General features: G+C 43.4%; 1 protein-coding gene across 1 annotated transcript in view; it reads left to right on the top strand.

Annotated features, from left to right (window-relative positions):
• The first annotated feature begins 7,629 nt into the window (after nt 1-7,629).
• The window catches only part of Fstl1 (follistatin like 1), a 54,061-nt gene continuing 49,319 nt past the window's right edge, over nt 7,630-12,371 (top strand). Inside the window, exons 1-2 of the mRNA XM_034514785.2 lie at nt 7,630-7,846; nt 7,988-8,044. Of these exons, the coding sequence (XP_034370676.1) occupies nt 7,679-7,846; nt 7,988-8,044 (225 nt within the window). The 5' untranslated portion in view covers nt 7,630-7,678. The remainder of the gene's footprint in view (nt 7,847-7,987; nt 8,045-12,371) is intronic.

Below are 12,371 nucleotides of genomic sequence, written 5' to 3' on the forward strand. Positions count from 1 at the left end.
AAAATTTTCCAAAAATAACTTAGAAGTATTTATATGTGGCTTACGGTATTTTTGACCTTTAGAAAGGGATATTGCACTCAATACATCAATAAATGTATAAATGTTGAATACATACTTTATTTCCCCAAAGATGCTGATTAAAGAATCTTGTCATGGGTTGTCTCAATGATTAGCTGAAATGTCTCTGTGTGTTTGATTAACTAACCATAATAATACTGTATTTAAGGAGTCTTTTTGGCCTAAGTATGAGATTTTGTTTTCTGTAGCCAGTGGGCTTCCAGTTATATACCAGTAATTACGGGCTATTTGTACATTGTAGCATACCCCATCAGGAAATGACTCGAGGAGTTAAAGATAAATCAGTGGGATTTAAAAATACTTTTTATGTTCATGTGTATCTTAGTTAGGGTTTCTATTGATGTGAAGAGACAACATGACCACAGAATCTCTTACAAAGGAAACCATTTCCTTGGGACTGGTTTACAAAGGTTTAGTCCATTGTCATCATGGCAGGCAGCATGGTGGCACACAGGCAGACAGGATGCTGAAGAGGTAGCTGAGAGTTCTACACCCAGACTGGCAGACAGCAGAAAGAGAGTGAGACACTGGGCCTGGCTTGAGCATCTGAAACCTCAAATCCCACCTCCTGTGACACACTTCCTCCAACAAAGCCACACCTACTCCAACAAGGCCACACCTCCTAATAGTGCCACTCCCTATAGGCTTATGGGGGCCAATTTCATTCAAACTGCCACAGTGTATATTTGTATGTGTATGGAACTAAGGTCTAAACATAGTGCCTCCTACATTATACTATGGAGGCCTTCCTCCTGTTTCTCTCTTTCTTTCTCTTTTTTCTTTCTTTCTTTCTTTCCTTCTTTCTCTCTTTCTTTCTTTCTCTCATATTTCTTTCTTTCTCTCTCTCTTTTTTCTTTCTTTCTTTCTTTCCTTCTTTCTCTCTTTCTTTCTCTCTTCTTTCTTTCTTTCTTTCTTTCTTTCTTTCTTTCTTTCTTTCCTTAACAGAAAAAACATTGTTTTAGTTCATTGGAACAATAACAATAATGAATTAGTTAAGTGTGATATCATCATTCTATTTATAAATATTTACTGAACATTGTAGCAATACTTCTAAGGCCAGTTTATTTCATATTTGGTTTTACAGCTTTCAAAGTCAAAGATGTGAACTCATTTCCCTTGTCTGATGTGCATCCACCCCAAACTCATCTGTAACTTTTATTATATTTGGATAGGTAATTAAGACTGAGTGAGATTGTAGGGTAGGCTCTAATCTGGTACTACTTGTCCCTTTCTTACAAGAAGAGGGACAGACCCCAGGCAAAAGGTCACTTGAGGACAGTGAGGAAAGGGATGGTGTGCAAGCTTAGGGGTGACATCTCAGAGCAACCAGCCCATCTGCATTCTGGAGTTATAGCTTGGGCGGTAGCCACCATCTCCTTCCATAGTGGTCTGTTATGGGGACACTCCAGGATGAATACTCTCACAAACTCATGGATCCAAATGAAGACAGGTGCCACCAGTTCAGCCCCCAAACTCAGGCCTCGAAATCTCAGTCTTAGGAATCAGTCTTGCAACAGTTTTTGTGGAACTTTAGTGACTAAATTTCCGTATAAATTATTCATTCTTCAATTTAATTAAAAGTTGTTGCATTTTTACATTCTTATCCAAAAGGTAAATAAACCACTTAAAAGACTGTGCCAGACATTTTTTAAAAAATGCATCTATAAAAGTCTTAATGTGGACAAAAATCACCTAATTAATAAGATAGATCCAAGAATCCAATTTCAAAATATTTCTCCATATTTCTTTTCAGAAGCAAATGCTCTCTAGCAGTCCTTATTAGCATTGTTCTCTATCCTGAAGTGATGGATTGTGTGTGGATTTATTTTCATCTGATAAGAAGTATCGTGCCGACACATAAATAGACAATAACAAATTGGGAACAGCTGTCTCTTTGTCAAACAGTGATACAGATTTTCAAGTTTAACAACATCTAAAGTCTCTGTCCCAAGATTATCTGGGAGCATCGGTAGGGATAAGACATTTCCAGTTACTTCTCATGTCATTACTAAGTATTACAAATAGTTCACTGTGAGGTGATTCACTGTAAGATTTGTTGGATTAACCGTACCAGTGATATTTGTCCTGTGTCGTGCAGCCTCAGCCTCAGGATCTTCACTGCAGTCCCTCTTCCATGAATACTGCAGTGAAGGATTCATGGATGAGCCTGGCTATAGTTCCTTCCTGGGATGACTTCTTCCTCTCTTGTGTGGTTTCATTCCCATAGCTGCTTCGGAAAGTGCTGCTTCCATTAAAGATGCAATGCATTATTAAGAATATATCTATCCTGCTATTGCTATCCTTAGTAGCTCATCAAAACGCAATTCTTTGCATATTTTGTTCCTGAACCTGGATGTGACCAGTGTAACAATCTCAGGAGCATCCGAGAGCGCTGTGTTTTTATCCACTTTACATCAGATCTCCCCACACGCTCTAATTTGCTGTAATATCCATTGTCATGGTTTTCATTTTCTTTTCACTGTCTACTGCAATTTGTATATAGTCATCCCATGTTATCCTGGAGAAATGTTGCCAGGGTATCTCTGAAGTGTCCAGAGTCCGTGGATAATTAGTTTCTTATTTAAAATGGTGCAGTATTTATGTATATCCTATTTTATACACTCCCATATATGCCCATATACCTATATCGTTTCTAGTACCTGATAAAATGTAAACACTGCCACTGGCCATTAGCCAGCACTGTTTGGGGAACATTGACAAGGATGAGAAGTTGTAACCTGTTCATTACCTACACAAACATTTCCCTGAATGTCTCTATTCATGGTTAGTAGAATCTGTTTATGTAAAACCCGAAGGCATGGGGGACCAAAGAACACACTCGATCTTCTCAGCAGATTGTTGTTCTTCATTTAACTATTTCTACTATACGTATGTGCATATGTGTACATGAGTGTGAGTAGGTGTGTGTGTCTGTGAATACATGTGGGGTCCAGAGAATAGCCTCAGATACATTCTTCAGACACTGTCCCCTTTGCTTTTATTGACAGGGTCTCTCCCTGGCCTGAAATTCATTAAGTACACCAGGCTGCTTGCTGGTGAACCCCAAAGATCCACCCATCTCTTGCCTCACTCGCACTGGGCTTGTTCCACTATGCCCACCCGTTTTTACACAAGTTCTGAGATTCCAACACAGGTCCACCAGCTTGTGTGGCAAGCTAGCCAACAGTAGAACCCTGAGTTACCCTTCTACTGTTGAATAAAACAGGGAGCTACCTCCCCCTACTAAAGGTATGTATTTTGTAAGACACTTAACCTACTGAGTGAAATCTAAAGTATCACATTGACTATCACATGTCTTTAAATGTCATTGAAGAGAAAGAACACAGTAGGTTTGCCTTTTGTCTGGATACCCAGGTTCTAAAGGTCTTGCTGATTCCAAGCACTTAAGCAGAACTCCAAGACACCCAAGATCAGGGCTTGACTAGTAACAATGCACGTACATTGCCGCTGAGTTAAATGAACTCTAATCTCTGCATTTGAAATAGGCTTATCATTACTTTTGAAGTCTCCATCAACTTATCAGATCTGATTGCCATTACTTTCACCACGCTAGTGTGGCAGACAGTGAACTCTTTGAAAAGTAGGGACAACGTCTACTCTTTCCTAAGCTTTTCTAGGAAAAAGCTTTGCCTTCAACTCAGAGGTCTCTTGTGTTTTGGTTGTTCGGTTGGTTGGTTAATTGGTTGGTTGGTTGGTTAATTGGTCAGTTGGTTGGTTGGTTAATTGGTCAGTTGGTTGGTTGGTTGGTTGGGGTTTTTAGCTTAAATGGCAGCTAATCTAGTTTAAACCAAATAATACTGCACGTAGATCCTGTTGTAGTGCATCATAGTTGATTACAGGGAACTGGCTCTCGTCAGTCCTACCTGCTCTCCTTGTAATGTTTGGCAAACATGGTTTAATTGACTGTTGGACACACTGACTAAATATGGGGCCTGATTTAATTTAATATGTATATTTTCAAAGCCACATTCTGCTTTTATGCAGCTTAAACCAAAAAGAGGGTTTGTAATACTCCTTCCCACACTATCGGGAGCCTCCATGACCCACTCTGAAGAGCAGAATTCAGAATCCAAGCTGTGGGGTCACAACTACTCTGAGCATCTATTCCCTGCACCTCTAGACACAATCAGCCTGGTCTTTAGATGGATCTAAGGTTGGGTCCCCACGAGTCTAAGTCAGCCAATTCCCCCAGTCACAGTGATCAGTTGAGGAGACACAAAGAAAATCAGTTTGAAACTGGGTGGCTCACACATGAAATCCCAGTACTAGGGAGGTAAAACAAGAGGATAGCCCATTTAAGGATGGGTAAGGAGAGAGAGAGAGAGAGAGAGAGAGAGAGAGAGAGAGAGAGAGAGAGAGAGAGAGAGAAGGGGGAGAGAGAAGGGAGAGAGAGAGAGAAAGGGAAGGAGGGGAAAAAGAACAAAAAATCTCTACTTGGACTTTAAAAATATATCTTAAGATGTCTATGACATCTTCAGAAAAAGGCTAACTTCCTTGCCTACATTCACCTACTCTGGGGTCAGTTTCTCACCCAGAGAACACAAACGGTAGCTCTCGGAAATACATGGTTTAAAAAAATAATAAAAAAAGACGTAAGACATAGGTCCTCAGGGACACTGGCGAACTTCTAGGTGAGGAGCCATTATCCCAACACTTCTCAGCTACACGGGTTCAATAAATCCCAGGCACCTTCTCAGCTATTTATTTAAATTGGCTCTATAGAGAAGCCACATAATTATCTATCACTCACAATGGAAAATATTCCTCACTAATCCACTGTCAACCCCTTCTTATAGTTAGTTTTGATGTTGCTTTTATTTCTTTTGGCTGTTTGTTGATTATATAGTTATACTCTGAATCAAGAACAATTATGTCCTAAGTATTAAACAGAATAATCGTGTACAATAAAATGCCAAGACATTTTATTGGGAAAATATCTGAGTTTTTTTCTGATCTTCAGTTTTCTTATTGGAAGATAGAAATCACTTTAAAAGCTTTCAGTGTATTTTAACAGTTACCTAAAAATACAGCATGTTGGAAGCTACTGGCACATAGTACTGGGTACAATTTAGATGCAAGGCAGATCGATAAAATAATAATGGTTCTACCACTTATAGAACCCTGCTATCTGTCTGCCAGGCATTTTTTAAAACCTGCCTCTTTAAATTGCACCAGCTCCTGAAGGGCATTATCACTGTCATTTGTCAGATGCCAGAACCTAGGCTGGGAGAGGGCAAAGGTTAGCAGCTGGTAAGTGCAATGCCAGCATAGAAAGCTGGGTTGGTTTGACTTCAAACTTAAATTCTTTCTACCACCCCTAAGCTGTTGTTAAGGAAATCGTAAGCATGAAATGCAGAGAAACTCATTTTCAGTTCTGAAAGCAATCAAGAGACTTTCAGTAGAGGAACAGCCTTGCCAGTTCTGAGGGCACACAGTGTCGTTATTAGAGAACACAAGCAAACCTTAGTACATCAGAGTCTCCTTCTTCAACCCTAACACACTGACAGGCAGGGTAGCTGATGGGGGCCATTTATATCCTATTCATCTTGTTCCAATAAGTAGGAAGGCATGCAATATCTGACTGGTGAGCTTTAAAGAATATGTCACTCTCTCCATGTTCTATTTTCCTTTCTGTTTCAACAAAAGACCCTGACCAAATGCAACTTAGGGGGAGTATATTTTTATCTCACGGTCACAGTTCAACACCTAGGAGAGTCAGGGCAGAAAGAATCACAAGCAGGAACTTGAAGCAGAAATCTGAGAGGGATGCTGAATGCAATCTTGCTTGCAGGCTCATGTGTGGCTAGCTTTATAGCCCAGGACCAGGTGCCTACAGAATGGTGCCACCCACAATGGACTAGGTACTCCAGACATAGGCCCATCTAATAAGTATCTCTTAAGCTTCTATGTCAAATCAACAGTCAAAACTAACTAGGGCATTCCTCTTAAGTGTAAAAGACAGCAAGTATCTTTTTCTTTTCTTTTTTCTTTTTTTCTTTTCCTTTCTTTCTTTCTTTCTTTCTTTTTTTTCCTTTTTTCTTTTTCTTTTTTCTTTCTTTTTTTTGCTCTTCCATGCAGCTGATTTTACACAAGTCAGTTTTCCAACTCTCCCTGTACTTATGAGGTATGTTTGATTCTGGGATTGTGCAGTAGCAGACCCTGGCAGTTCTAAAGCCGTGGCCAACATTCCAATTTGACCCATAGCATGGTTTACATTTCGGCTTCCGTCTGTGTAGCACTTGGGCTATCTCAGTGGGGAAATTTAGGAATAATTTTGAAACCTCCTAAAACTTCACCAGGAGGCATTCAACAGACCTCAGTAGAAGATAAGCTATGACAAGTTCAGAGCACACCATGAAGCCTGGTGTGATGTGAGCTGCCGGTGTGTGGTAAAGAAGGTGAAGACAAGACAATAATGTTCGGCCACAGGGTGTCATGGAGTGCTTACAAGGAAGGCAGAAAGGTTGGGTTTGATGTGGGAGAAGAAAGTGGATGAAGTTTCCCAATGGATGAAGACATGACACGGTCAGATCTAAACCCCAGAGCGAAAGAACATGGCGGTTATTTTTCAGTGCAGTCAAGAAGAGTATGCCTGGATCAATCCACTACCAGTGGCGGCTTCGTGAATTTCTGAGTGAGGACTGAGAGTCTGCAATAGCAAAGTAGACCTGAGCACAGAACTGAAGGGGCTGCATAGGAGATCTCTGTGAGAAACCGATTTAGGCTATGGTGACAGCCCTCGTATGGGAAAAGCACAAGACGTTCGGAGGCAAGCCTGAAAAGAAGTAATGAGTGACCCCTGAGCTGGTAGGGCAGATTTTGGGTCTGAAATGTGTCAGACAGAGATTTATTCCTGGCCACCAGACCCGAAGTCAGGGCAGGAAAGAGATAGGGATCAGCATCCTTATTATAGAGGCGACACACCTTTGAAGACCTCTGGGGAAGAGACATCTTGGAGATCCGACGCAAGAGTAGGGAGCTTCCCAGAAATGGCAAGGATGCTAACAGGAACATTGGTGAGGTGGAGAGGAATTAGAGTTCCTGTATTAGAGGGAAGCATAGAAAACAGTTGCAGAGCAGGGCACTTAGCCCCTCTCTCTAGTACACCCACTGCTGAATGCAAAGGAACCTTCTGCTCACCAGCTCATCTTGGGCTCCTGTGCCCACTTCCTTCTTGGGCTGTAGTAACACCCTCACATCCTCTCTTCTCCCCTTTCCCTTTCAACAATAAAGGGTGGCTCTGGGATGCTCAAGTTCGGGTCCCGGCCCTGGTATGGGTGTCCACTGTGCTGCCTATCTAGTTGCAGTCCACAGCTAGTTCTTTCTGTTACCCCTTGCTACCGCAGGCCAGCGCCCCTCCCGGACGTGGGGTTTCTGCGGTTTCCCCCGCCTTTGTTTCAGAGTCCCCTGAGACAGGGACACCCAGTGCCTTCTTTTGAGATATCTGAGGATTCTTGGTAGGAGTCTAGGAGAGGATGGGGATGCCTGCGGTGCATTGACGTTCCTGGGCTCCGGGCGGGGACCGGGAGGAGGGAGCGCAGCGGGAGCCGCGGGGGCCGCGCTGCAGAAGGGGAGGAGAATGGGGAGGAGCTGGGGGGCCGGCGGGCGGGGAAGGTGGGGTCTTAAGGGGCGGCGAGCCCAGGTCGGACTTCCTCGGAGCCTGGTGATCGGCGACGCTCCCACCTTCGCCTCTAACTCGCTGCCGCCACCCTGCCCAGTGTCCTCCGGAGTCCCGGACCCGAGCACGGTGAGCGCGGTGCAGAGGCCGGGTCGCTGCGGGCACCGAGAGTGTTGGGAGGAGGGGGATGAATCTGCGGGACCCGAAGAAGTTTCTAGGGTCTGAGCGGGGCCCAGCGCCTTCACTCTCATCCTCTTCTCTCTTCCGCAGATGTGGAAACACTGGCTGGCGCTCGCGCTGGTGACCATCACCCTGGTCCAAGGCGAGGTAGGTGACCGGTCTCTGGGGTTTGCGCCCCAGCGGCCGAGTGTGCACTCCAGGGATGCTCTCTTGTGGGGTGGGACTGAAGGTCCCCCATCCTTACGATGGAGTGGGATTCTAGCACTCTCGAAGCAGAAATTCTACCTAACAAACTTATTCTGAAGTAGCTTGGGCCATAAACTGGAGCCCCACCACGCCTAATATGGAGGGAGGCTGGGGAGTGGGGAGAGGGGACAGACTGGGCGGATCGGAGCAGAGGCGGCGGCCAGAGCAGCCACTGAGTTCAAAAAGGCGCCTTATGTTCTTCTCTTAACTTCAGAGGAATCTGAAAATAGTTATGAACTTTTCCTTTCCAAGTCTTTCCTGGTGGGGGGAGATTTAAAAGATTTTTATTTTACAGCAAAATGAAATTGTCTTTCTCCTTCATAGAGTAAATTGAGATTCCCTGAAATTCATTTTCTTCTTTGTAAAATGCCCTGGATTTTTGTTGTTGTCCTTGTTATTATCAGGGCCCCTTAAGAGCCTTTTACAATCCAGATTTCCCCTTAAACTCAGTTGAGCAAGTGTGGGAATCTGTGGCTCTACCCTTTGGGGGCCTCTGGTTTCCAGTTAAAACATGTAGTCAGTCTCTCTCTCTCTCTCTCTCTCTCTCTCTCTCTCTCTCTCTCTCTCTCTCTGTAATGTTTTCTTTTCAACTCCGGTGACCTTCCTGAGACACTACAAACAAACCAACAAACCCTATGCCCACAAGCCCCTCCATTAACTCAAAGGTTTATGGACAGAAAATAAACAATTCTAAATTCCCTGGGCTCCAGTCTCCAGAAAAGTGAGGTCAGAAACTAAACATTTGATAATTGTGGCAGGAAATGTGGAAGGAATTAAAACGCATGAGAGAGAAGAAATGGAATGCACATTACAAAAGAAATAGCTCCCTGGTGGGTGGTTTATAGCCCCTCCGAGTTTTTCTTTCACTTTACAGTTTAGCCCCACCCTTTGCATCACAGCATGACTCTACCCCAGAATTCATAAATGCATACAGTCTTCAGGACTTAAACACACACAGACACACACACACACACACACACACACACACTGTACTGGTGTGTGTGTTCCTTTAATTCACTGCGTCATTGATTGAGGTAGAAACAGGCTATTTTTTATTTCCAGTGAAATAAAAGCAGCAAGTATTTATTAGGTAGCTACTTACTTGTATTAAGAGCCTACTTTAATCATAGGGAAACTGAGTCAGAGAGGTTTATGTAACTTATGAAATAAGTTATTATAGTGAGAGCAAGATACAAAGCCAAGATCCAGACCCCAGGCAATTCATCTCTACCCTGACAAACTTGTAAACATGAAAGCTTAGCATTTTTACCAAGTATTTTGTATCTGCTTGGATCATGGCTACCATTCCTTCTAAACCCTTTCAGCACTGTGAGGTAGGCATTGTTAGTTCCATTTTACAGAGCAGGGAACAAAGTTAAAGAAACTCATTAAATTGTCCGTGTTCATATAACTGATTAACTCTGGAAGTGGATCCGTGTGTGCCGAGCTCCCTCCGCCTCTCAGGTACTCCTCCAGCCTCTCTTGTTCCTCAGCCATTTTCTTTGAGTCCTTGTGATGGCCCTCAAAACTGTTAGCTATCACTCTCACCTTTGATCCCAACACTTTGGAAGCAAAAGCAGGTAGATCTCTGTGAGTTCCAAGCCAGCCTGGTCTACACAGTGAGTTTCAGAACAGCTAGAACTACATAGTGGCACCCTGTCTCAGATAATGATGATTAAGATGATGATAAAGTAGTCAGGCCTTGGTGGCACATGCCTTTGTTCTCAGGAGGCAGAGGCAGGTGAATAATCTCTGTGAGTTCGAGACTAACCTGGTCTACAAAGAGAGTTCCAGAACAGTCGGGGCTACCCAGAGAAACCATCTTGGAAAACCAAATAAAAATTAATTAATTAATCAATCAATTAAAAGAGAGTGACTGTTCTGCGATAGATGAAGTGAATGTCTGGTTAATTTCACAGCCATCTTAGGGGATTGCCATCTACTCTGTGAAAAGACAGAACCATTTGCAGAAGTAAGGAGTGTGGGGTCTGTGTCTCATTGGCATGACACTGTGAGTCCAAGGTCTGGGATCTGTTCTAGGTAACCTACTCCTCATTCCAGCCACTGCGCAGCAAGGAGCAGCTCACTCCAGGGAGTAAGGCCCCTAGCTGTAGTTTCCTGCTGGAGCTCTATGGTAGAACACTCAGTTCCCAGGCAAAACCTGCAGGGAAAGAGGCAAAGTGCTGAGGCAGGAAACTCAGGGGAGATGGTGCAGAAAAGAGGCCGTGAAGTCAGGACACATGCACGGTGAAGAGGAAGCACAGGCAGGAACCACAACCACGCCACGTTTCATGACTCCACTTTATTAAGGATTATTGTGTTTTAATCAACCAGGCCTTTGTTGCCTGACCTTCCAGATAACACTTGGCAGGTTTTAATGCACGTGTTAAATGCTACATCTTTTTTTTTTTTTTTTCATAGATGAAAAAAGTAAATGAACCCTCTCCATGGGAATACATTTTAAACACTATAGTTGCAGTTAATGATGCTTGCAGTGGAATTTTTTTTTCCTTGTTAACTATAAGAACATTCAGCAAACACTCAAATATGGTATTTCTAGTATCTTGGCATGAGTCCATTTTAGTAAAATTTAGATCTGCTACGTTGTGCAAATATTGTTGAACTCTCAAAAAAAAAAATGAGAGAGACATAGAAGATACAGAGAATTTTCTTGGTGTTCTTTGCTTCAATATCAAACCCAAAGATTTACTTCACTTTTTAAAAGCTGTGATTGTTTTACAAATCCTGTTGAGTTTTTTTTTGAAAAAGCCCAAAGCCTTTGGAGTCAGCTTCCAGAATCAGAGCTGTTTCTTCTTGGGTAAGGGTGGCCTGTATGTTCTTAATGCTAGTGTGTAAATTCTATTTGGTTAGATTTGAGAAACTGTTACTAAGTCTCACTAAGGGGAAGTATTACACTGTTTCCGTATTTTTCATGCGATGATACCTGCCACCTCAGAGTAACATTGCTGTTTGTCTCCTCCCTTTGCAGTTTCTCTACCTTACCACCAGGATGTCCCTGCAGCCAGCCTCAGAGTAATGCCCCACCCATGTGAACACTCTTTCTCTCTCTCTCTCTCTCTCTCTCTCTCTCTCTCTCTCTCTCTCTCTCTCTTCAGAGCTCTGCGCACAGTTCTAGATATACACATATTGAACAGGACTAGGCTTGGGTTGTGACAGCATCAGAGGGAAGGCTTCATCCCCTAGCCTGCTCTTTCTTTCCACACCCCTCCTACTGAAATGACTATTGTTCTTTGGGAAGTAATGCAATTGGGGGAGGGTGAGATATCGAAAATTCCAGGTATCAGTTTGTGTGCCCCCGAAGTCTTGAGGAGTATAATTCAGTTCCTCTGACGTGACAGGCTAGAGGAGACATATAGCCCAACTGCCTGCTTCAGAATTACAATTTCAGTAAGTGTCCAAGTGCCCCCTACATACTCTGGCTTAGTTTTACTCTGCATTCTGACTCTAGAAATTCATTATTATAAATTACATATACAAGGGACAGATTTACAGAGGAGATCACTCATTCCAGCAAGGAATCCACACTTGAGCCGTGAGCTGGGAATGTGTCTCCTGAGACAGTAGTGTGGAAAAGCAATAACAGCTCCACAGACAGATGCACTGTGCTTAGCTGTTAGGCTTGCCATGCTAGCCGGCTGTCAGAGCTTTTGTCCCTAGGAAGCCACACTGCTTAATGCCATTTACACCTCCTCACATGCATGTAGTTAACCACTAGGTTAGTATCTGACAGGCTGGGAAGGGTTGGGAGCACCTCTGCAGTCTATAGAATTGTTCTTGAGTCTACAGTGTAACCCACACCAGTGTTACAGTGTTACCAGTGTAGCCACCCCTCAACCACAGCTTCAGAGTGGCTTGTAGCTTACACATTAGCCAGCAAAACAATCTCCTGTTTATCCTGTAGCAAATAAACTACTTGCTGTGATTCTGAAGGCGCCACGGGAATTGAGAAGTTAAAACATAGCTGGACACCACTGAATAGCCAAAACAGATGGGCAACCACCTGGCAGATGGCGGTGCCCCTGCTTTCAATGCCTTTGAAAGGTGGATGCATTAGAGTTCCTGTCAAAGTGAACTGGGTGACGGCAAGCTTGGGCGAACAGGTTGAAAGGCTGTAGTAGGGAGTGGCTATAGAGGTTATGGCTGAGGTGGGCTAAGGAGCCCAGAAGTGGTCGGCTAGACAGCAGTGCAAGCCTGGGCAAGAATTAAA

The sequence above is a fragment of the Arvicanthis niloticus genome, chromosome 12 (assembly GCF_011762505.2).
Source record: "Arvicanthis niloticus isolate mArvNil1 chromosome 12, mArvNil1.pat.X, whole genome shotgun sequence".
Taxonomy (NCBI): domain Eukaryota; kingdom Metazoa; phylum Chordata; class Mammalia; order Rodentia; family Muridae; genus Arvicanthis; species Arvicanthis niloticus.